Raw genomic sequence first — 26,550 nt, 5'->3', positions numbered from 1 at the left:
TAGTTTATGTTCTGGAAACCTCACTATCTAAGTAGATAAGGGACACAAACATAACTAGAGCAATCATCAGATAAATAATTTGCTGAAACTACTAACCTGTGAGTGGATTTTTTTTTAATATATTTGTATTTGATTGACAGTAACTGGTTTCTTCTTCATTCAAAGCAAAGAATTATACATGTAGGACAAGGTTTCGAGAGACATGTTTTGGAGTAGTGAAGAGCTTATTTAAGAGTATGTGAAGTTTAAACCATGAAATAGGAGCAATTATATGAGAAAATTACTAAGATAATAATATATTTTTATACTGTATATTTTGCTGCCCTCTATCTTAGAATCATAGAATCATAGAATCATAGAATGGTTAGGGTTGGAAGGGGACATTAAAGATCATCTAGTTCCAACCCCTCTGCCATGGGCAGAGAAATCCTCCACTACACCAGGTTGCCCAAAGCCTCATCCAACCTGGCCTTGAACGCTTCCAGGGACAGGGCATCCACAACTTCTCTGGGCAACCTGTTCCAGTGCCTCACCACCCTCAATGTAAAAAATTTCTTCCTTATATCTTACCTAAATCTGCCCTCTTTCAGTTTAAATCCATTGCCCCTTGTCCTATCACTACACGCCCTTGTAAAAAGTCCCTCTCCAGCTTTCCTGTAGGCCCCCTTTAGGTACTAGAAAGCTGCTATAAGATCGCCCCGTAGCCTTCTCTTCTCCAGGCTGAACAGCCCCAACTCTCTCAGCCTGACTTCATAGCAGAGGTGCTCCAGCCCTCTGATCATCTTCGTGGCCCTCCTCTGGACTCGCTCCAGTAGTTCCATGTCCTTCTTGTGCTGGAAACTCCAGAGCTGAACACAGTATTCTAGGTGGGGTCTCACGAGAGCAGAGTAGAGGGGCAGAATCACCTCCCTCGACCTGCTAGCCACACTTCTTTTGATACAGCCCAGGATACGATTTGCTTTCTGGGCTGCCAGTGCACATTGCTGGCTCATGTTGAGCTTCTCATCCACCAGCACTCCCAAGTCCTTTTCCTCAGGGCTGTTCTCTATCCATTCTCCGCCCAGCCTGTACTTGTGCTTGAGATTGCCCCAACCCATGTTCAGGACCTTGCACTTGGCCTTGCTGAACTTCATGAGGTTCTCACAGGCCCACCTCTCCAGCCTGTCAAGGTCCCTCTGGACGGCATCCCTTCCCTCCAGCGTGTCCACAACACCACACAACTTGGAGTCATCTGCTAACTTGCTGAGGGTGCACTCAATCCCACTCTCCATGTCACCAACAAAGATGTTAAATAGCACTGGTCCCAGTACTGACCCCTGAGGAACACCACTCGTCACAGGCCTTCACGTGGACATTGAACTGTTGACCACAACTCTTTGAGTGCGACCATCCAGCCAATTCCTTATCCACCGAGTGGTCCATCCATCAAAACCATGTCTTTCCAGTTTAGAGACAAGGATGTCGTGTGGGACAGTATCAAATGCTTTGGATAAGTCCAGGTAGATGATGTCAGTTGCTCTTCCCCTATCCATCAATGCTGTAACCTCATCATAGAAGGCCACCAAATTAGTCAGGCAGGATTTGCCCTTAGTGAAGCCATGTTGGCTGTCACCAATCACCTCCTTATTTTCTATGTGCCTTTACATAGTCACCAGGAGAATCTGCTCCATGATCTTGTCGGGCACAGAGGTGAGACTGACTGGCCTGTAGTTCCCTGGGTCTTCTTTTTTCCCCTTTTTAAAGATGGGGGCTATATTTCCCCTCTTCCAGTCATTGGGAGCTTCACCAGATTGCCACGACTTCTGAAATATGATGGATAGTGGCTTAGCAACTTCATCTGCCAGTTCCCTCAGGACCCGTGGATGCACCTCCTCTGGTCCCATGGACTTGTCCACCTTCAGGTTCTTTAGATGGTCTCGGACCTGATCTTCTCCTACAGTGGGCGGTTCTTCATTCTCCGAGTCCCTGCCTTTGCCTTCCGTGACTTGGGCTGTGCTGCTGGACCTCTTGCCAGTGAAGACTGAGGCAAAGAAGTCATTGAGAACCTCAGCCTTCTCCATATCCTGGGTAGCCAGGTCCCCCGTTTCCTTCCGGAGAGGGCCTACATTTTCCCTAGATCTCTTTTTATCACTGACATATCTATAGAAGTTTTTCTTGTTGCCCTTGATGTCCCTGGCCAGATTTAACTCTATCAGGGCTTTAGCTTTCCTAACCTGATCTCTGGTTGCTCGGACAATTTCTCTGTATTCTTCCCAGGCTACCTGTCCTTGTTTCCACTCTCTGTAGGCCTTCTTTTTGTGTCCGAGTTGGTCCAGGAGCTCCTTGTTCATCTATGCAGGCCTCCTGGTGTTCCTGCCTGACTTTCTCTTTGTTGGGATGCACCGCTCCTGAGCTTGGAGGAGGTGATCCTTGAATATTAACCAGCTTTCTTGTGCCCCTCTTCCCTCCAGGGCCTCATCCCATTGTACTCTAGCGAGGAGATCCCTGAAGAGGCCATAGTCTGCTCTCCTGAAATCCAGGGTAGTGAGCCTGCTATGCACCCTCCTTGCTTCTCTAAGTATCTTAAATTTTACCATTTCATGATCGCTGCAGCCAAGGCTGTCCTTGAGCATCACGTTCCCCACCAGCCCTTCATTGTTGGTGAGAGCAAGGTCCAGCAAAGCACCTCTCCTCATTGGTTCCTCTACCACTTGGAGAAGGAAGTTATCATCCATGCATTCCAGGAACCTCCTGGATCTTCCCCACAACAAATGTATAGCTTCAGAGTAGACACTGATAGTTTCACCCAGTCACTGCAGACACCAAGGAAGAGAGTTCATTTCTGAAACAGCATGTGGTGGAGCTTCTAACATGTTTTGTGGAGGGTGATCTTGCAGTTTCCAGAGTTTTTTTAAGGCTTTCTTTCATATCAGAACCACTGAAAATTCAAAATTTCAGTTTCTAGTTTCTATCTTCCTTTTGCCACTATAGATTTCAGGCAGAAAAAGAGTTTAGCCACTGTGCTTCAGACCCTCTCTTCTCTGAGAGCACTGGACATACTATACCAGGGAGACAAAATTTCTGTATTTTTGCTTTGAAATAGGAGAAAAACTAGAGGTGGACATCATAGTAAATATTTCTTAAAGCACAAAGAGTAGACTTTGGTTTGTGTAGTTTAGGGAAAAAAGCTCCACTAAGTGAAACAAAGCTTGTTCCATGAAGAAGTTTGTTGCAGAAAATGAACTGAAGTAACTTGCTCATCAATCCTATCCACTACTGCAGGGCTGAGTTTCAGCCATGTTCTTCCATCCATCAGTGGGTCTGAATGACAATAAATTCCTAATACTATATTCCCTTCTATTCCAAGGGAATGGTGTTATAAATGGACTTAAGGCACAAAATATGGAATGTGTCGTCAATTTCAAACACCCGAAGTGTTGCACTGTGTACCGAAGCTAAATTTTATCTGTATATAACAGGATTTTTGCTGCATATTTACAAAGGAAAAGGTTTTGAAGTTTCCTAAAGAGAAGGATAAATTCTTTTCAGTGAATAATTTCAAAAAGGCAACTGTGTTCAGTAAACATTTGAAGGAGGACAAGGAACAGGACAAGATGACAAAGAAGGCATTGTCTAGAAATGTGATATCAGATAACTGCTCTGCAGAAGTTTTTTCTGTAGACAAGTAATTTTAGAACTAATCCATTTAGAAACCATGAAAAGTTATTTTAATTGCACAATTAAAAATGCATCGCTGCTTCATTTGAGTTTCAAGACATGCGTCATTTAAACCAATCAAAACACTTTTAGAAATCTTAAAAGAGTTGTGTGACTGCTTTTTATTGAACTGGGGCACCGAATAGTGCAATAATTATTTAATTTGCATAATTTTCTTTCAAAGTACTATTCTGTTAAATGGAGGAACAGTTTATATGTATCTTAAACATAAAGGTTTTAGAGCAGCTACTTTTATTTTTATCTCACAAAACATTTTTTATAGTTAGAGGTAGCTTATGTAGCAAAGCATATAGTTTATGAGAACAGTGTTCTACAAAAAAACTTTACTCTTGTACTACAAATGCTCCATAATTTATTTGTTATTCATAAAGTTACATTTTCTTTTACAAAGGAAAATTCTTTAAATGGTTCTTGAAAGTACTAATAGTATCTTGAGCTATTGGATCTAAGGATCGGGTCAAAAATGTTTGTGTAAATCCTATGTTGAGAATGTAGGGTTTTCTTTGCTTTCAACAGCTACATCCAGCTTAAAATAATATATCATGCTGTGAAGGACTTGAAGGAATACAAATAGCAAATACATTTGTGACTCATCTGATAATCTGCAGTGCACCAAGATTTCTGTAACATTTCACAACAGAACTCTCCCTTTATACATCACTCGTTAATGTATGTCAAATTACTAGCCTGACTGCCAGTTCTGATCATTGTCAAATACATATTTTTAGAATGCAAAATTAAAATAGAAATGCTAAAGGTAACCCTAAATTCCCTGAAAGCCTTCTATAAGTCTTTATGCACAGGGAATTCTCACTTGGTCCAAAATAAGACTTTCATATCTTTTATTTCCAGCCCAGGAACACTTGCTGTCTTTTTTGATCTGTTTTTTTGGTAAACTGAAAATGTGTTGCTGATTATTGTGTCTGAATGTACAATATATACTTTAAAATATATGTATATCTTCATATACATGTATGCATATATGTACAGGCCAAAACAATCCTATATATGGAGTGTCAGTAGATGCCATATTTCTATGAGATCATGTGCCCTTATCCAATACCCAGAGAAACAAATCCACTCTCTTCTCCTGTAGAGAGTCTCAGGTTTTCAAAGCCCACTTTCAGTTACACCTCCTACTGTCTGCCTTACTCCTGCACTTGAATTTCTGTCCAACTTATGGTGCCTCTGCTACATGATGTAGCCCCCAATTTAGGAAACTCTTTTGGTCCTCCAATTTTTTATGATTCTCTGGTAACTGCCATTTTAACAACTTGCTGCAGAGCTTTTTTCCTCCCTCAGTCATTTTTCTCTAGTCTTCTAAACCTACAGGAAAATGCTATAAACTGAAAAGACCAACTCGGAAAAAAAATGTAAGAGGATAGGATATAAAATGCCATACTTTTAGGCTGAAGACTGTCTTTGATTATTAGAGGCTGCAAGACTTCAGAAGAAGGAGATGATCCCATGTCTGCTTTTTAAGTTTTCTTCTGCCATCTTCTGCGACGTTTGGGCTTGACTGTTGCCAGACACGGGATACAGAACTGGGTGGAGAATCAGGGCTGATTCTATATAGAACTATTTTTATGCATTTATATTCTATGGCCTTTTGGGCCCAAGGAGTGGGCTCAGGAAAGGAGTGCCTTCATTTTCCTGGAAGTTAAATGTGTAAACCATATAACTTCTTTTTAGGTCATTCTTTTTATTTGAGATCTCTGTCTTTACTGCCAGTAAATATAAAATATACCCAGTATATTTTTTAAGACCTTTAGTAAAACTAGAATATCTATTAAAAATGTGGAAATTTTGAAACGGATGATATTGCACCATTACAAGGGAACATCTCATTTAAATGGTCATGCATTATTCACTGATTTGAAAAACATAAATGCCATCTCTAGAAAATTCTGATTAAATTTTCAACCAAAACACATTGAATTGAGCCTCCAATATAGTTCAGTTGCTATAATTGCTATATAATAGGTATCTCTGTTACTCCCTCTACAGTGAAGGCTACCTTGATAAGAATTTTTTTTTTCTTTTACATCAGCCTGTGAGGTTAGAACTCTTTTGGCTATGTTATTTGTTTCAATCATCTCTTCTTACCAATCTTGTCTTGCTTTAGATCATCAGATCTTCATATTTACATGTACACTCAAATTTAAATTTAAAAACCCTGTTACATTTAGCCTTTAGTTCGTGACAGATGCGACAGCACAATTGTTGATGTTTTCATGCAGAGACTTGATATTTGGTGGAGAGCTCACCCTCCCAGTAGAAACCTGGTCTTTTGCTGCACCTGTGAATCCTTACCCAAATGTATGGGTTGTGGTCCTCAGTCTGCAAAGACTGTCATATTTTCCATGGATTTGGTTTGTGCTGAACTCCCCCAGCCACAGGTCATTGCTGGGATTAAATATGACTTTCTCTTCCGTTGTTTGACATGGATTCTTGGTACATCCTTATCACTGAACACTGAGGCTCGGATGCCTACTGCTCCCTCCATAAGTAGCAGAGGAGATGGGGGGAAGGAAAATATCTTGACCTAAATACAGAGGTGTGCAAGGGCATGCGTCTGAGACCAAGATGAATCACAGAGGCTGAGAGAGCCAGGTGAGGGAAGGGAGAGCACGGGAGGAGGCAGAGTAAGAGCAGAGCAGCACATGTAAACACAAAGAGAAGAGGGATTTCAACCTGATGGCGTTTTCTGAATTTCAAGTCTTTGCTTTTTGACTTCTACCATTGCCTCAAGGAGGAATTTTGAAGTAAGTCTAATGTGTCAAACAGATAGCTTAAGCTGATTTACCCATGTACCGCATGGATTCGCCACAGCAGGGATGCAGGGCTGCCCTTGTGGGAGCTCTCTGGGCTCAGGGAGCATTTTGGGGCGAGATCACAAAGAGCCTCTTTTCCCATTTCTCAGAAGACACAAGCAGAGTAACACCACCATCAGCAAAGGACACCTCTGTAATCTACTCTTCCAATGACTCGGGATGTTCCTTTATTTAATGCAGCTGTGCGTGCTGCCATTGTTCTGGGGATGGTGCCTCTTCATGTCAGCCTGTCTGGAAATATTCTATAACATGAGGCCACATAATAATACATATTTGCTGACAGTTTGTGACAGAATGGCATATAAAGGTTGTGCTGGCTGAGGACTATGTTATTCAAGAGGAATAAAGTCCATAAATGTTTCCCATATGTCTTCTAATGTTACTGCCTTTATATTGTTATAACATCCCACAGTGCCATATAGTCTGTGAAAGCAGTGCAATTCTTTTCAAGGAAATCTTGTTTAGCAGTTCTGTATAGTGTATTGGCACTATTTTTCATGTATTTTCTGGCTATTTAGGAAAGGAAAAGGAAGGTTATAACTAATAAATAATCATATTTTGTACTTTAACTTTCCAAACAAGGTCTTTTTGTAGATCATGAGATCATGATGTTAAGATCAAGGGTCTCCTAACTCTCGAATATTGGTTCTGTATCTGGCTCGCAGTAGGAGGTCTACTGTTTTAAGGGATAAACTATGAGATATAATTCCCTGCTCTTATCTCAACTAGGGATTTTTGGTTTATCCATCATTTCTGGACACCATCTTCAGCAGCATGATCAATGCCTGATTCCACTTTCTGGAAAGCACCCTAGGATAGGCCAGTAGGGCTGACAATGCAACATACATAAAAACAAACTTAGTCTCATATAACAAGGTTTGTTTTCCTATAGCTATTCATCACCCACCAAAGAAGCTCAGAGGGTATTTCCAAAAATCTACAACGTCAGGCTCCTTGGTCTAATGTTTCACCTCCCATCCTTTGTTAAAATGACCTTAATCTGAAACTATTCCACTCTGTGTAGTACTTTTGCACAGATTTCAGCCACTCAACACATATTTTTCTGACAGTGTAAACAGCTGTCTCGGGGACTTCTGGTTTTCCAATATTATTTATGTGCTGTAGACAAACATTTAAAAAATCAGTGTATGTTACCTAGTAATCAAAGGGATTTACCAATTATTCTTTTTAAAGTTTGCTAGATAGTACCTGTGTGTAGTTAGAAATCAACAATTTGAGATTAGAGTGGTGATCATTTCCTATCGCGTCATCAACATTTTTAATTAAGCCATGAGATAGGTAAGATGGAAGACTGTAAAGGAGATGTTAAGACATCTTTTCTAAGAGTTAAATTTTATTTCATGTTTGTTAAACATAGTCTTAGTTGACAATAACGGTCTGGATTTTGGTTTTATGTGTTCAGTACAGAGGTCTATGTGAAAGCATCTAAAACAGATGCAAAAAATCAAAATAAAGTTGGGCCAGTGCAAACCCACATCCTTTTACAGAGTAGATTGCTACAGTCACAGACAAACAGACACAATACATTTTTAACAGTTGATAGCAAAATGTTGGCATAAAGCTTCATTTTTTCTGATAGTTTTCAAAGTCCCTGCCTACCATATTTGATGGTCATTGCCTCATAAAAAAAAGTGGGGTTTACATTTTGGTTCCGTCACAGAGATACTGAATTAGAAATTTAGGAAGTACATTTTTGTGACTAATTGGCAGTGTATCATTTACAACCCATTGTAAAATGATGCAAGGGGCCACTCTGAAGTTTGCATTGATGGTACATGTATCCACTCGTACAGTGGCATAGATAAACTGGTGTTAATTTCTGTGAAGTTTCTACTTCATAGTAGTCAGGCCATGTGGTAGCCAAAGAACAAGCAAGCCAAGCTTTCCCTTACAGTATATCCTTTTAGGAAATCTGAGCAGAGAGGCCATTCCTTTCTCCTGGGGAGAGGAATGAAGCGTTCTTGTTTTGTTCTTTTGTTCAAGAACTTTTTCCAAGTTTTCCTTGGATTGGGCTTTGCTGGTATTTGCTTCTGAATTGTTGGGAGGCCAGATCCTCATTGCATTGTTTAGACATATTCTCACCAATGACTGGTCTCACTCAGGCGTTTTACAGCACATCAGAAGCTACAGCTACCAAGACACAGGCTAGCTAATTCTTTAACGTTTAGTCTGTTTTCCTAAGCATTGAGGCTTATGCAATCACATGGCATGTGTGAGAAGGAATTTCTGACCATCCCATACTGCAAAGCTCTATCAGTAATGCAATTTTAACCACATTTAAGTGTGGCCTAGTATTCTCAGAGATATTACAGCCTGAGAGAAAAAAAATGGGTCTGTCCCTGCCAACTCAGAGAAAGACTGCAGTGTAAACTTACCCCTGATTAGATACCAGATTATCCATCCTGGAGAGCCTGTCCACAAATGAACCACTACTGGAAAAGCATCCATGAGACTTTGCAGCCTATTAGACATTCAATTAATCCAAGTGCAAGACACAACTTCATAGGAAGATAGGCCCCCATTATTTCCACTGTTGTTCATAAACAAGTCCTTGTTTATTAAAAATAAAATAGAAAAAAAAGAGTCTTTGAAGTATGGCATCTCTTTGTTTCTGTGTATCAAGATGAATGCTGAACTATGGATGTGTTCTCCAATGCCTAGCCTTCTTTAAAAGAAAAAACTAAAGTAAATTTGTCAAGCCAAGTTCTTTATATGTTTGCATAGTGTTCAAAGTACCTCAGAGGATAAAAGGAATAAGAAGTCATTCATCCAAAACTCAAAACAGTGAAAAACTGCAAAGTGCTTCTGCATAAAGACAGCAGGGGTTGCTTCAGCTGATTACCTTTGATATTAAGTACTTGGCACAAAGCTGATAAGAATATTACAGAAAGCTAGTTCAAAGAAAGCTAAAGCTGCTGCTTGCAAAAGCACGATATCAACAATATTCCTTTTGTTAAAATGGAAAACATTTAGCATAATTGCCAAGTACTCCAAAACCGGAATTCTTTGTGCATGGAAAGTGTATTTTCATTTTCAAAAGGAGTTACAATAACTAACTAACACTACAGCAAAATCCTAGTTATTGATTATGTTACATTATATTCAAGGCCTGAATAAAACTCAGACCCCAATTCTTTAAGGTATTGTGCAAACACATGATAAAAGCCAGTCTTCAAGGAGACTGAGAAGAGAAACTTCAAGGAGCCCACAGGCAGACCAGATAAACAAATAGCAGAAAACCAAAAACACTGGCTTTTCTGTTAGAGCCAAGGAACTGAGAGATTGAATGACTTACCCATAATCATATCTCTGGCAGATCTGCATATTTAACTAGGATTTCTAATGTCCTAATCCAGAAGAAGTGAAGAACTGTAAAGTAAGTTTCCAAAAGGACTTTATGAGAGTCTTGACTATGAAAATCCTTTTAGCCCTTTCCAAAGATTTATCATAATGGAGAAATTAAGATAACATAATTGAAATTAATTCTACTGAATTAATCTTTTGTGGTTCAGTGATATATCCTTTGTAAGTTCAAGGCATTCAACCTGCAAAGTTAGAGTGTTCTATACTGAAATTATTCAAATTATTCAATAATTATTTCAGATTATTGAAAGCAATAAACTAGAGTAGTTGTCTGCTTTGGAAGACAGTTCCATACTGATGATTTCTTAAGATTGGTTATTGGTAATCAAATCATGTTTATGTTTAATTTTAATGGAAGAAGCTTTCTTCACAGAGAAGCATGTCAAATGCCTTCTTAATACGGTGAAATATTTTAAACTTTCCAAGCCTGTGTATTTAGAAGTTTATCAAATAACCTATTTCTGTGAAATAGGTTGCAAAATGCATAAGTCATGATGATGCTTTAAATATTGTTGCCAAAGAAGTGACATCAATATTTAAAAGTAACAGTTGTTTTAATAACAAAATTTAGTAACTATATAAACTGCAGATAAAGTGAGTTAAATATAGTAGCTGTATATAATTTCATGTAAACACACACACCGTGTGATTGGGAGGTCATTAGAAGTCAAGATCTACCTCTGGTGATAGTTTTGTGGTCATGTTCTGGTGTTGCTATTTTATTTGATTTCAAGATATTAGCAGAGAATGTAACCATGGCACAGTGTGATCTCGACTGTACCTGTGTCGCTCACCAGCCTGGGCTGCGGCACCAAGGACGTTGTTGCATCCTCCGCAGCCAGGAGGAAATGGCCTGCCTCTTGTAGGCAGGATAGGTACCTTGAGTTGATTAGAGTAATTAGTAGTTCATTATCTCAACTCAGTCCAGCTGGGTAAGAATGATTGGTGCCATAATTCCTCCTTTTTGTTTTACCATTTTTTGTTTTCACAAAGGCTTTATGGGTGAGCAGAGACCCGGCCCATTCATCCAACTCCAGCACGCTTCCCTCCCGCGAATACCACATCGGGGCTTGCGGCTTTACCTTCTTCTCCAAAGGACTCTCACTCGAGCTCCCGGCTCCGACTCTTTTGGCTCGGGCTCCTTTGGCTCGGGCTCTCGGCTCGGCGAGGGAGCCGGGGCTTCCCAGGGTCTCACGTCGGGGTCACCAGTTGTCGCTCACCAGCCTGGACTGCGGCACCAAGGACTCTCTTACATCCTCCACAGCCAGGAGGAAATGGCCTGCCTCTTGTAGGCAGGATAGGTACCTTGAGTTGAGTAGAGTAATTAGTAGTAGTTCATTATCTCAACTCAATCCAGCTGGGTAAGAATGATTGGTGCCATATACCTGCAGTACCAGAGAGACAAGGCACGATAGCTCCTGCTCTTAGGAAGCCAAATTCATCCAAAAACGCAGCTTGTTTTTACAGCAGAATGAGCTGCTAAGAGCCTGTCAACCCCATCCTCTCTCTGTAGTGAGTCCCCACAGAACGTGAATTGCCATATCCTACTCTGTGTTTTCAAAACCAAAGCCGAAGTACCTAAATGACCAGTTTGTATTCCAGACAAAACTGTGTTCAGCAAACGGACTTGTCTGGCTTAAGGGAATTCTCCTCCAACACATGAAAATATTGTTAAGAGGAGATATTTCTTCCTCTGTAGTCTCTGAGAAAAGACAGTCAAACACTATGCAAGATTTAGAAGCAAAGCAGTCATCACTCAACATAGAATAATAGAATCATAGAATCATAGAATGGTTAGGGTTGGAAGGGGACATTAAAGATCATCTAGTTCCAACCCCCCTGCCATGGGCAGAGAAATCCTCCACTACACCAGGTTGCCCAAAGCCTCATCCAACCTGGCCTTGAACACTTCCAGGGATGGGGCATCCACAACTTCTCTGGGCAACCTGTTCCAGTGCCTCACCACCCTCAATGTAAAAAATTTCTTCCTTATATCTTACCTAAATCTGCCCTCTTTCAGTTTAAATCCATTGCCCCTTGTCCTATCACTACATGCCCTTGTAAAAAGTCCCTCTCCAGCTTTCCTGTAGGCCCCGTTTAGGTACTAGAAAGCTGCTATAAGATCGCCCCGTAGCCTTCTCTTCTCCAGGCTGAACAGCCCCAACTCTCTCAGCCTGTCTTCATAGCAGAGGTGCTCCAGCCCTCTGATCATCTTCGTGGCCCTCCTCTGGACTCGTTCCAGTAGCTCTATGTCCTTCTTGTGTTGGGGACTCCAGAGCTGAACACAGTATTCCAGGTGGGGTCTCACAAGAGCTGAGTAGAGGGGCAGAATCACTTCCCTCAACCTGCTGGCCACGCTCCTTTTGATTCAGCCCAGGATACGGTTGGCTTTCTGGGCTGCCAGTGCACATTGCCAGCTCATGTTGAGCTTCTCATCCACCAGCACTCCCAAGTCCTTTTCCTCAGGGCTGCTCTCTATCCATTCTCCGCCCAGCCTGTACTTGTGCATGGGATTGCCCCGACCCACGTGCAGGACCTTGTTGAACTTCATGAGGTTCTCACAGGCCCACCTCTCCAGCCTGTCAAGGTTCCTCTGGATGGCATCCCTTCCCTCCAGCGTGTCCACAACACCACACAACTTGGTGTCATCTGCAGACTTGCTGAGGGTGCACTCAATCCCACTCTCCATGTCACCAACAAAGATGTTAACATGGATCACGTTTATAGTGTGATAATACTCTAACAATGTGTGATGCTGAAAAAGACTTGAGGTTTACAGAAGATTTTGCACTGAATGTGAAGACTTAGTTCTGTGTGGAAGACAAAAGCAAATGCACATCTTCCACACATGAGCAAGACTTGCAACACTAACACTCATTGCAGCATTAGTAGCATCCGTTCTGAAATAATACCTTCTCATAGAAATACTGTAAGTACTTCCATAGAAATACTATAAGTTTGAAAAGGTTGGCTAAGCAATTGCATGAGAGACATGTAAGCTCACTTAATTTAATTTATTGAAGAGAACATTAAGATGTAGTCTAAATGATCAAGTAGTTTGTGAGTCCTTTACATTGGATACATGGGAGCTCAAACTAGTATAACATGATACCTGAAGAATGTCTAGCGATTATTTATACAGATAATTCAATATTCAAGATTCTTGACTAGAAGGGTGTTTGGGGTTTTTTATATTGCTTCTGGTTATATGAAATGTTTCTTTTAACCTTCATTCTGTTTCCCAGCATACATAAGAGTGTCCACCCATGAGTAGGGGGGAACAGCTGAATTGGAAATGTCAAAAGACTGAAAGGAACACTAGGGCAACAAACCATGTGCAAGTCAACAGCTGTTTTGACATTAAGAAAATGCATGTTTCCTTTTGATATGTTTTGTGCATTTTTTATATAAGGTGGTTAAACAGATACATTTTATTTTGTCCGTGGAGTAATAAAAGTCCCACTGGACAGCTTATTAACTCATGCAGATCGTTACCAGACTCTACTGCTGTTTATAGATAGGATGTTACATCCTTGGTAGCTTTGTCTGAAACCTGGCTTCGCTTCTTGCCAAACCTGAATCAGGGAAACCAATAGTTTTCAGAAGCTAATTTTTTACATTGAGTTGCAAGCCTCTCTTTTAAACAAAAATTGACTCACAACTACATTGTAAGAGTGGTGCCATAAGTCAAAAATCAGAGGTCTATTTTGAAATAAATAATTACCAGGAATGGATATGGAAACCACGCTGTGTAGGAGCTACTCTGACTATCATTTGGTATTCCTCAGCCGACTCCCATTGTCGACAGTGAAGAGCTAGCAACACGGTCAGAGGAGGGCTGTACAGCTGCCCAAACAGCAGCGCCTACGCTGTACTTTACAGGATACGTTGGTCCCATTGACTCACTGCTGCAATCTGCGGTGGCTGTGCTTCCTATTGTAGAGCCTTTGACTTGTGTTTCTGCATCTGGGGCTGAATCCCAGCCATGGCGCACTCATTGCCTAATTATAGACCTCCAGTGCTAATTGAGAGCCCCAAGGAACCCAAACACAGGTCTTGGAGAAGTGGTAGAGGACCTATGGAAGACCCATGCCTTTCTAGCTTAGACTAAGGTGCTGAAGGACCTTAGGACATCTCAAATGTCTGTAAGCATCAGTATTTAGCAAGTGAATAGGATCAGGCTACCAGCTGAGTAAAAAGCTATGATCTGTGCAGGTCTACTCCTATGCCTACAGCAGCCAAAGTCTAGCTGCCTGCGGGATGGATCAATACAAATTCATCAACTTTACCACTCCACTAAGATTCACTGCAAACCTGTGAGAAATAACTTCACATTATAGTTCTTAAACAGCTGTCAAAATCCACAGGGAGTTTCTGGAAGAAAGAGAGATTACTGATGTCATGGCAGACTTTCCAGTATGACTTTGCAGGGAAAAAACATTCTTCCTCATAGATCACATATGTGTAAGCAATATATGATAGAAGTTGAGCTTTTTATTCATCTTTGTTCTCCATGGAATTGTTTTCTTCTGTAGGATTCAAAAATAAGTAGATGATTAGACAGAGAATCTCACAAAATTACCTTGTGATTTGATTTGTAATTAATTTGGAAATTGGGATTGAGACAGTTTGTAGTAGAGCAAAAATAGAGGGTTGCATATGGTACATTCCTGGCAGAACGAGGGCTGGTAACCACTGCAGAAAACTTCCCTTCAGCATAGTTTCCATGAGTCTGTATGTGCTGGTTTTCATTAAGGAGCTTTAGAGTTCTCTTGTGTGCTCTTCCAAAATGTCAAGCTTTTATTAAGGTTAGCCCGTAGAATTGTTTTTCGCAGAAAGCACATGTTGATTTTTGTACTGCAAGCATCAAATCTGCTATTGGAAGCAAGTAGATATTGAAGCTGGTTAGGAAGCCCTAGAAATGACCTGAGAACATGAGGAGGAATCATGATGAAAGCCTGGGCTGAGATCTGGTTCACTTTGATATGACACTGAATCTCTGCCTCAATTTTCCAGTTTATAAGTACGAAAGCTTACCTAATGTTTATGAAGGACCCAGGAGAACTGTAAAGTGGTAAGCAGCAGAGGAGAGCTGCAACAAATAGCAGGTGTGGATTTATTGCACATGAGGGAAATCTTAGGTGGGTAGAGAATTAACTAGTTCAGCAGGAGCTCTGCCTCTCCCACCCAATACAGGAAAATGAAAAGGTCAGAGAACACAAACTGGACATTTCTTGCGGCAAGCGATCGTGGGACACTGTGAAGGGAATTACTTCTTGCAAACTGAAAGCTCAGGAAAAGGTAAAAGAGATGTGCCATCCTCTTCCTCATTCTCTTTGTTCTTCATTCTTTCTTCATTATTCACTTGGGCTCCAGATGTCTTAAACATCAGTATGTATGTTACATGTTTTTCTATGTAGAGTTAGCGACCCCAGGAATGAATGTATTTTCTTTTCATAAGTAAACACATTCATTCCAACCTGATTCTAATCTGCTGTGAAACCACTTTATATATTATTATTGTCCACAGATCCCAGGTGTCTCTGTGATACTGCCAGTCTAAGGCTGAACCTTCCAAGATGATTATTTTTTCTGGAATAATAGTAGCGAGAGATTTTATCTGTGAAATTCTTGCATAAGGAGATCTGGCACAATGCTCTTAGTTCAGAGAAACAAGGTAAAGCACATTTTCATATAGATGCTAAGTGGTTTTGCAAACCACACAAAATGCACAGATAAGGAACTGGAAAAGTATTATAGGAAGTGTCACAGGATCATTTCTCTTTTACTTCTTCAAAAAACTCATTGCTACAAATCTTTCATGTCGGTCTTCCCATCAAAGAATAACTAAACATACTTTGCCAGAAAAGAATAGTTTCCATTTTCCCTTGCCATCTCCAGCCCGGTTTCATTGTTCTGAGATTTACAGTGACTGTTTCACACGTAAAAAAAAATTCCTCTTCGTTAGAACATTGATTTCCTAATGTTTTTCATTTTGGTAATTAAATATGAAGTTCTACTATATCTTAACAGATCTAATAGGAATAGAGTTTCTCGTTCTTCTTCATTTTGGTGTTGACAAAAAGTAGTTGTTCTTGTGGTAACACACCTGGCCTCATGGCAGACCTTAAAAAGCATCTGAAATCTCTACCATTTGTTCTAACCCTGTCACGTTCTCTATCCCCCCTTTGAATTCATCCATGACTGTGGTCTACAGGGCTGTGAAGTTGTCCCCAGTCCTCAAGACTGAACTTGACATCAGCCCTCTGTCTTCTGTCATACGCATACTCCTTGTCCTTCCCTTCTGCTCCTCGTCCACCACAGGTCATAAGTGTCAACAGGGAGCTGGATGTGCACACCTGACATAGACAGAAGTTGCAAAAGGGCAGAAGAGACACAGAGAACGAAGATGAAAATATTTCTTAGTTTCTCGGACCCCCAGGAGAAGCTTTCCACGCTGTCCCTCATCTCCACATTCATGGCCTGAGCCACATCAAAGCACAATTGCTTGCTCTTTTATCCAGAGTCAACATAACTCCAGTTCTGCCTCCTGCATCTTCATCTCACTTTGCCCTCCTGAGCCACTTAAATGGCTGTTGTTGCTACTGTACTGGAATACTTCATGAACCTTAATGTATTTAAACTCATAGGACTTCTGGTATATGGGAGCTTTAACACTTCAATTTACATAGGAAGTGCCTGAGGTCAAGTTGGAAACCTGTGGCAGAACTGGTGACCTCCAGTCCCAAGAGCTAGACTAATTCGGATCAAACCATGGGTGCAGCATCCTCCCCCCTTGCAGCCGACCACGATATCCCAAACACTAGATGCATTAGGATGCTTTTTCCATGCTGTGCTCCGAGGACGAGCACCCTTCCCAAGGACATCCCTGGTCATGGCTCCCCGTGCCTCTCGGGCAAGGCTCGAGGAGCCGTCTGCAGCTTGGCCATAATGCTCCCCAGCTGGCCCGTGCTCCAGCACACCCATGGTCTGCAGAGGTTCCCTAGTTTATGTTCTCTTTTTTCTCCTGGTTAGCTGTAATTTGGCGTAGTGCCACCTAATTACTCACCAGTGCAACTCCAAACAATTTTTTTTCTATAACACTTTCTGGTAAAGGCTTTCTGTGATGGCTTCCAGTGTGCTCATTGCTCATGGCAAGGGTGCACTGCACAACCCCGTATTTTTTAAGTTATTTTATTTTCTCTAGAAGGAATAGTAATAATATCTACTACAGTAAGAATAGTATCAGCTACAGTAAGAGTAAGGGTCCTCCTTATTCTCATAAGATTGTAAAATCCCCATTGGGATTCGTTGATATGTGAACAGAGATATGTCTTCAAGGGGAGATTCTCTGAAGCTAAAATCAGTGTTAAGTCCCAAACTGTCTTTTAATGCTACTTGAACATTTTCTTAAGCAAAGGGAAACAAAATATAAGGCAGAAAATGTATCAGGAAGAAAAAAAGTCTATTTGCTACTGAACAAGACCACTCACTGTGATTGTTTTCATATTTTATTCTTTTCTGATATATTTGATATTCTGTCATATCTATGATTTTAAACTATTAGTGGCAGTTTCTATATTTTCTAATAGAAAATCATCCGTAACTATTTAATGCCATCATATTCTGATTAGAATTAAAGATTTTTCCTTTATTATTACTTGAAGTGCTAAGTATTATTAATAACCTATAAAAATACTCACATCTAGTGTATATATGAAGCAATGTCAAGGTAGTCTGTTCCCTGACAGGCATATTCAAATGATTTTAATATAAGTGTGATTTTTAAGTGTATAGTGTAATGCTTCTCTTACCATGTGATTCTTGGGTCAACAGGAGCCAGAACCCCTCTCACAATAATCTCAAGTGGTAGCTTTTGTTTCCATAAAAAAATGATTATTCTAAGGCAACCAGTTTTGGTTAGAAATATTGGGAATGAGCGTACTTCACAGCTTCTATATAGCAGGATACTTGTGAAGCACTGAGAAAATAAGCTATTTTCAAATTGTTCTGGGTTTTTTTTTTTTGAGAAATTTCCTCTTTCAGACAGGAAATATACATATTTGAGTTTTTTAACCTCTACACAGCAGCGAGATGCCTGTATCCCAGTGACCAGCCCTCTGCACTCTCCAGGAATGCTCTCACCACCGCTTGCTGAGCTTACCGGGCTCGGCAGCGGCACTTGTGCAAAGGAAACTGTTGTGGGCTGGGGTGAGAGTCAGAGAGGCAGTCGAAGCAAGGTTTTAATAACTGTTATCTGCAGCTACAGAATGCTTGTATGGTGATTAACAGGCAGAAGGCTGGGTGGATATTGTTTTTTAATTCCCAAATTTCTTTTTTTTACGTGTGGAATTTTGAGTCTTAAGTTAGTCTTTAAAGATTGATGTAAAACTGCCCCCTTCAGAGGCAGATGATATTTGGAGAGCTGGGACTCCAGACAATTAATCAATAAAATTTAAGTAGACATTTGAGGTAGGAGAAAAGAATGGAGCTTTCTTGTAAATCATAACTCAACTTGGCTGTATAAAGGGTTTTCATACAGAAGTTAATGAAAATGTCTATTGTTGTTCCAGGCAAATGAGTATGTGCGATAACTATGCTGCTTATGTCTACCTTGCAATTATTATGCCCTTTGGAATATCATATTTGAGGGAACCGAAGAAGTAAACACAAAGGCCCCTTGCAGCAGGGTCCATATATTGCTTTATGGAGATACATTTGTTCAGAGTCAAATTGTCTATTCTAGTTTGCGTATGTATTTTATATCTGAAGTATTAAGAGGTAGGGGAAAAAAAATCTTGGTCTTTTTGTAACTGAGAATTAAAGAACTTTTGTTCTTTTTTTCTCTTTTTTTAGTGTCTGAGGCCAAAGTAAATGATGGCAGGAAATTTTTCCCCACTACACTGCAGTGTCTGTTTTCAGTGCAGAAGAGTATGGTTCAAGAGCAAATTGCAATATTCCTTATTTCAGTAGGTATTGCTAGAGAGACTTAGAGAGTTAGGATAAACTGAAAATTTACAGTCTGCACAGTGCAAAGAAGGTGCTTTGTGTGTCTCAATTTTATCTTAGTTATGAAAATTGAGACATTTTTCTGAAGGGATAGGTTAGGTCAGAACTGATTGATGGCCCTCATCTAATCTTCTGTACTTCCCTCCATCTGATTCCATCCACTCTTCAAATTTTTGTACATCAGCAAAGTACACCCCGGTAAGAAACGTTATAGACAGTTGCTTGAACTGAACTGCATATTCCTGAAATTATGATGTCCGTTTTTTCTTCAATTACCGTACCTCTCTTAACTTACTTGAATTCAAAATGCTTTCTGGAAAAGCCTGTCTCTCTCCATAATTATATAGGGATCTCTAAGATGACTATGATATTAATATTGATAGGGTTATTTGGGGACATTTGTCTGGATATTGGGAGTTCCTCACTTATAAGGCTCTAGAGCTTTTTACAAAACTAATGAAGTCCAGAATAAAACTGTTCTGGAGAGGGAATTTATTTCTTTTCTTGCCATTTTGTACCTCTCCAAGATCCCAATTAAAAAAAAAAAATAAAACAAAAACCAACAGCTTACAAAATATGTTCAAGGAAGGAACAAAATTCTGTATTTATATACCTCTTACCCTTCCAAAGTAGAAGTTTTCTGAGTTATAAATAAAATTAAATAAAATTATGGAATAAGCTTCACCAAATCTGCACATGAACTACATTTAAAAATGAATTGCAGATGAATCATTTTCCAAGGAAAAACGGCCTTGCTTGTATTTCATCATATCATTGTTTTAAACAGAAACACTATTCATTAGCCAGACTGTTGCTGGGAAGGTATAAAGTCAATACTTCGACAGATTTGAAAACAAATTACTAAATCTGAAGTGAGCTATTATTTTCAGTTGCTGTAACACAGTAATCAAAACTTCCTGAAGAAACGTACTTGCTGACTTCTCTAAAGGAAATATGGATTTTCTTACAAACAAGTAAAAGTGTTGTCACTACATAGCCTGCTGCTTGGCACAATGAAGCAGTAAGGCAAATTGTAAAAACTAAAAAGGTTTTAGTAAAACTAAAAATGTAAAACTTTTTTTTTTAAATTGATTTCTTTTCTCTAAGGAGTTTGTGGTTCTTATAGGCCCAGGACAATTTGAGAATACACTGTTGTACTTTGTTCTTATCAGGCCTTATAAATGAGCAAAAGAGCAGAAGTCCATCATGAGAAAAGGAATTGTTAGTAATTGGATAAGTAGCACTTATGAATTATTATGAAATAGTTTATGTCTCATCCCTGGAAGTGTTCAAGGCCAGGTTGGATGAGGCTTTGGGCAACCTGGTGTAGTGGAAGGTTTCCCTGCCCATGGCAGGGGGGTTGGAACTAGATGATCTTTTGAGGTCCCTTCCAACCCAAACCATTCTATGATTCTGTGATTCTATGTTTTTAGCAACATAAAGTGATGTGCTTTCCTGCCCCAAGTCCCCTTCTAGGAAAGAGATTCTGTGTGTCTTAAGTGAACTCAAAATGCCATCTAGAATCAGACTGTGCTTGCAAGCTGGGCTGGAACACAACCCAGCTTTTGTAGTGATGTCCTCAGGGCCCGAAAGGACATTATTTTAAATTGCAGCGAGGAGTATAGTACGATAGTTGCGGATCACGAAACGCACTTGTTTTGCAGTAGCCCCCTGAGGTGGTAACGAAGGTGTCCGTGCGCTGAACACGTACGCCCATCCGTGCCGTGCGGTGAGAGCCGCGAGAGCTGCCTGTGGGTGGGAAGGGGCCGGAGCAGGTACAGGCGGAAGCAGCGACAGACTCACATGTTTTCGTTCAAAGGAACAAAACATACCAGTAACCCTAATAGCTGGTCTAACCAGATTTGTATGGAAACAAGAAAAAGGCTGTCAGGAGAAAGACAGGAAGGCAGAAGAAGGGGTTGCAGGGAGCTGTACACTCGCTGCAGTTAAACCTAGCACATCTTCAGCTGGCATGGCCTCCAGGCACAAGAACTTGGTTTCCTACTCCCATCTCTGCCTGGTCAGGTAGGTGTGAGGTTTCCTCCAGCTCTCCAGTGAGTCACTTGCGGGTCCTTGCCCCAGCTCGTAACCAACACTCGCCGTAGGGCACCCAACACAGGGTGGTGGCCTCAAGGGTGGTAAGCTGATGAAAGTTAACCTCGGTGTAGGTGTGGCTGAGTACAGGTGAATAACTGTTGAAGCATAAATTCGTCCTCACCTCTTAGTTTTTCGCTTAACTTCAGGCTTCCCAGAGAGAAGAGAGCACCATCCCGTGGGCTGGGGTTTAATAGTGTAAACACCAGCCAGGTTCAGACAGAGCTCCAGGTTCAGACTCTGGGCTCAAAGCAGTGTGGACACAACCTTAGCACCACACGTGTTCAGGTTTCCATCTCGGCAGGTATAACCTCTAAATGGATTGCAAAGCAGACAGCAGTAAGCAAATGTGTGCAGGGTCTTTCCCAAGGAGCAACGCTTTGCCAAAGTAAATTACTATCCGTTGTCATTTAGATGGGAATAAGATTCACTGATTACTTTTTGCATATTCATTCAGAATGATACCAGATGTTCCTCAGCCCATGTTGTAAACTTGCAACGCACATTAAAGGCAGCAAGAAAACTCACAAGAAAAAGGATATTGAGTCTTGTTACTGAATTGTTTTATCTGAAAAACTATACCTGCTAATGGTGACGGGAGTACATTCCCCATCCCTGGAAGTGTTCAAGGCCAGGTTGGATGAGGCTTTGAGCAGCCTGGTCTAGTGGAAGGTGTCCCTGCCCATGGCAGGTGGGTTGGAACTAGATGATCTTTAAGGTCCCTTCCAACCTCAACCATTCTATGGTTCTATGATTTAGAAAACATTTCCTAAGCTGTTAGACACAATAATATGCAAATTGCCATTCCAGCAATATTAATATTGCCCCAGCATGAGTCAAGCTTTTGTTGTTTTTAAAAAGGAACAGTAACTTCCCCTCAGGAAAACTGCTCTGAAACACTGTTGAGGTTTGGGTGAGTGTTTTAACAGAACAATTTTCTGGGTTTAATTATTTTAATTTTACTTGCTTGCTGCCTTTACATTTCTTGTTGTGGCACGTTTTCTGTCTACAGCCAGGAATCCAGTGATATATTAGACTTCAGAAGGAAGAAAGTCACTCCATCTAAATCATCTGAGAAATTCTTTTTGGTTATCCAGTCTGTTTGAAATTGTCAGGACATCTCCTTTTCTTCCCAGCTTATAATACCTGAAGGATTAGCATCCTTGCCTATATATGTGTTACTTCTGCTGAAGGAATATTTATAGCATTTCTGACCTTTGAATGAACTTTTACGAATCAATAACAGCAAAGTGGAAGGAAAGTCAGCAGCAGTTTTCCTCTTGTCTGAGTGTAGCCAATGTTAAGATTGGAATATCTAAAATATATTAGGAACTATCATGATCACATTTATGCAGCATTTTTGCAGGAAATTTGCAGATTTCTTTAGCACTACTTCTTTTCATGTAGCTGCTAACTGAAGGATATGATACAAGGCCAGAGCCAATGATGTTATTAATGGATTTTTAAGTTGTTGCATATAAATTTCTACATGGCAGAACTACTACAAGAGGCCTTAAGAGCTGGTGCTGAAGAATAATTTTCTTGACTATATTTTGCCCCAGGGAAAGTGTAAGTGGATTAGAAACCATTCTCATTTCACTTCAGATTACAGAAAGAAAATTGACACAGTCACCTCTAGATGTGTGAGCACAAGCAGCCATATGAGATGGTTCAAGGCAAGGTTTGCCAGTTCAGAGTCATTATTCCTGTAACACTACGACTCAAATATTATAAAGGACTTTTCATAATTGCTCAGATTTCTGAAGCTCCCTCCAAAATCAAGGTGTGCCCATGATGAATTAGACATCTCAATGCTGTTTGCTGCCTCCAAGCATAAAGGAGGAAACTAGGCTTTGAAATTTCCCTTCATTTCACTGCCTAAAAGCAAAGTTCGTAGCTTAATTAAATCCTTTCCTTCTCCAGAGCTGACACCTCTAGAAAGTGCTTCTTGCACTCTTTTTTGCCTACTAAGATATCCTGGCCAACTAGTTCAGATTGCAACTGTAAATTAGAAGCCTGAATTCCGGAGGCATCGAGTTAAGTGAGATGAATCCCATTGCTAGGGGTGACAGTAATAGATCTCAGAGAGTGAGAGATTGTCTACCTTGTAATTAGAGTGAATTTTTTTCAGTCAGGGATGCCCGTCATGCCTTTCCATAGAAGTAGCAAAGCAAGGTCTTGCTCATTGTCTAGCCTTCTGGTGCTGCTGTAATACATAGGGCTCCTATTTGCAAATGCAGTGTTGTTATTCTGAAAATCTTTCTCATAATAGCTCCATTTTTCTCTATGATTTTCCTGATGGAATGGAGAGACAAGGATAGCTACACAAACCTTCGCGAATTTCAAGAAACTTTTGATAGCGGCTCAAAAGAGTTGTTTTCATAAGTTTCTTTTTCTGTATGCATACTGTTGGAAGATTGTGTCTACTTGTTCAGCCAGCCTTACAAATATGTCTAAAAATACAAGGAAAATAAAACAAAATTGCTGAAGTTTGACAAGTTCTGTTTGATCAAAGTTGTTTGGCCAAAAGTATCTTAAAAGTCAGGAAACTAAGATTTTTTTTTATTATCATTAGGTTTCTGAAGAAGAACAAAGGAAAAGAAATTTCCACACAAGTTCTAAGTGAATTGTTACTGTCAACTTTGAATTTCCTCTTTTTTTCCTACTTTATAAAACACCCTTAATATAGCATCATTTTGTCTGAGAATAAATCCTGTGTTTATTCAAATTCTCAGATCCATAATATTAAAGAAAGACTTGCTGCCTCACTCCACATACCTATTTCCCTCTTTTGCTTCTTTTTTTATTTCTTTCAAGGACCAATGCATTGCATCATGTACATCTTCAGTGCTCTTAAACATAAAGCTGCCTTGTCATTTCACTGTTTTCCAATGTTTGCATTGCAGCTTTCAGCAGTCTCTAACCAAACAAAGTTTGCTCTGTCTTAGTCTTCTTCCTAACAGATTTTAAGTACTTTGAAAAACTTCAGACATCTGAACAAAGTACTGTATTGGCTTCTAACCCCTCTGTCTCTAGCATAAAAAATAAGACACGTTTGACTGAGACTGAGTAACAAAATCACCCTTTTGTTTAACCACTTCAATAGACAGAAGACATTAATATTAATATTTCTGATGAAATTCTAGTTTACCGGTTCACTAGTATTTTGGCTCTAGCAAGAAGCTAAAAGGAGTTCATCTGGCAGTAGCACGTGGATCTGAATGAGCAATAAGGTTACATGGACACCAGGACAGATCCAGCTGCTTTGGGATCAGCTAGAAACAAAGCCTGTGGCACAGTTGGAGGATGACGGAGGAGTTTCAGCTTCTACTGATTTTTCCGATTCACTGACAGCTGCCAGTGTAGACATTTGCCGTAATGCCAATGTGGATTACACCACCAGCAGCAATATTGACTGCTCATCATTTCTTCAAAACTGGATGATAACTGGAACTGCTCATTATTTTTACTGATCTAAGGCTGGCAAATCCCCGTAAGAGCTACCTCAGTCTGTTTTGCTGGGTGTATGTCAGTGTTTAAAAGCAGTAGGTAATTTATCTGTGGGGAAAGGTACATGCTGTCTCTTACAGTCTGTCCTATCTCATGATTTCACCTTAGATCTGTAGCAGCTCCTCCATCAGTCTGGCCCGTATGGTTTCCTGCCTTCACTGCTGCAGTGTTGGGAGGCAAAGCCTGTGACTTTGACTCCTCAGCTCTTCTGTAGCCCTTGCAGACAAGGCCCAGCTGCTTCTTTTCTCACAAATGTCTACCTGCTCCCAGCTACCAAACATCTTGGCTGAACCCACAGTCAGTACCAGGACTTGAGCCAGACACTGGAGCTGGTTTGATGTCAAAATAGACTGTGGTGTCCAAGCTGTGCACAGGCAGCTTCTCACACATCTCACAAAAACAGGAGCATGGGCTGCTCTCACTAACAGCAGATGATTTTGCTTGGTGGTTTCAGAGAATGATGAGGAGCAGGAGGCTCTGCTATCACTGGACAAGCCTGGCTGGTATTCCCAAGGTAATGCTATCCAGCTTTATGAACTACTGAAGAAGATGACAGGCAAGTTGGATCCTAAGGTATGTTATGAGTGAGAGTAAATCTTTCTGAAAATACCCTGTTTCACTCTAAAATTCACCAGACAAGCTTTCAGTAAAATTATTGATGTGATTGGTCACAATTTTTTTTTGTTCTGGTTATGCTTGCTGTTGTCTGACTGCAGTCCAGAACTGGAAGCCGCATATTAGTCAGCTTATTGGTAGAATATTTGAACTTTTGAGATGTTTTCTTCTGTATGCATGGTCGTGCATTTCAGCAACTTTGGGGAGTATCAGATTGTAATCAGGAAATAAACAATTTCCCTGAGGAAACAGATCAAATAGATTTAAAAAGTGGCATCAGTGTTATTTTAATCACAAGTCTGGATGGGAGAAAATGCCACTGAAGATGGTGGGATCACATTTTCCCTAGTAGGTAAACTACCCCCTGGGCACAGAAGAGTTCTGAGTCACCGAGAGATGCTCTGTGTTGTCCCTTGTTTCCAAGTTGTCCAAACTTCATTCCCGTTGTTTAGTGTATTTTCTGGGTAGTCTTTTCCACTGCTTCCTGGCAGTCTATTTCTGTCAGTCAAAAATCTCAGCGGCGTCCTGCATGCTGGTCCCAGGCAGGCGTCCCCATGCAATACCCCTGGGGGGTAAGAGTGAGGAGGGTGTGTGGGGCCAGCCTTTTCCTTACAGAGCTGGTTGAAGATAAAACCCCAAACTGTGACATTAATAAGATCTGTGTGTGTCATGGCCAACTGTAAACACGAAGGAATTTTTATTAGGTTGTTTTAAAGCTCTTTTTCTCTCTGTGAAATACAGCTTGCTTGTGTTTTCCTCATATACAATGAACTTTTAATTTGCTGCTTCCCTCGTAGGTTGTTTATTTTGGTGACAGCATGCACTCAGATATTTTCCCTGCACATCACTATAGCAACTGGGAAACCGTCTTCATCTTAGAGGAGCTTCTAGGGGACAAAGTTACGGTGCCTGAGGAGGCCGAATCTGAGCCCTTGGAGAAGAAAGGAAAATATGAGGTAAGGGTTACTTGAAGATATTTCCTGGGACAGAAGAGAGTAAGTTCCAAAAAGCCTCGTGCCACCTGCACTGAGAATGAGCCTGCTTCTCTTACCATCGGCACCAGCATCCCTTGCAGACATCTCCTTGGCACTCCAGGAGGTGCCATGCTGTCCCAGCTCGTCATTGCTCAGGTGACATGGAGGCTCTACCCGGAGCGAAATCGCAGACCTCAGAAAAACAGCTGTATGTGCAGTCCCTTAACAAAAAAACATGGTCTTCTCTTCAGTAATAAGAACCTGCTCTGCATCCTACAAGGAGAAATTTCATGGCCGCTTATCACAAGTCCAGCACCTGAACTCTGCTGAGCTCATGATGTTTCTGTGCGTGTCGTGGCCAACTGTAAACACAGAGGAATTTTTCTTAGGTTGTTTTAAAGCTCTCTTTCTCT

At 40.6% G+C, this 26,550-nt stretch overlaps 1 protein-coding gene across 1 annotated transcript in view; it reads left to right on the top strand.

Moving 5' to 3' along the window:
• Positions 1–26,550, top strand: part of NT5DC1 (5'-nucleotidase domain containing 1) — a 156,151-nt gene that overhangs the window by 109,821 nt on the left and 19,780 nt on the right. The window contains exons 9-10 of the mRNA XM_086632133.1: positions 25,003–25,121; positions 25,961–26,119. Of these exons, the coding sequence (XP_086488259.1) occupies positions 25,003–25,121; positions 25,961–26,119 (278 nt within the window). The remainder of the gene's footprint in view (positions 1–25,002; positions 25,122–25,960; positions 26,120–26,550) is intronic.

Source organism: Tauraco erythrolophus, chromosome 2 (assembly GCF_009769465.1).
Source record: "Tauraco erythrolophus isolate bTauEry1 chromosome 2, bTauEry1.pri, whole genome shotgun sequence".
NCBI lineage: Eukaryota > Metazoa > Chordata > Aves > Musophagiformes > Musophagidae > Tauraco > Tauraco erythrolophus.
The sequence above is the reverse complement of the archived record's forward strand: the minus strand, read 5'-3'. Positions and strand labels throughout refer to the sequence as shown.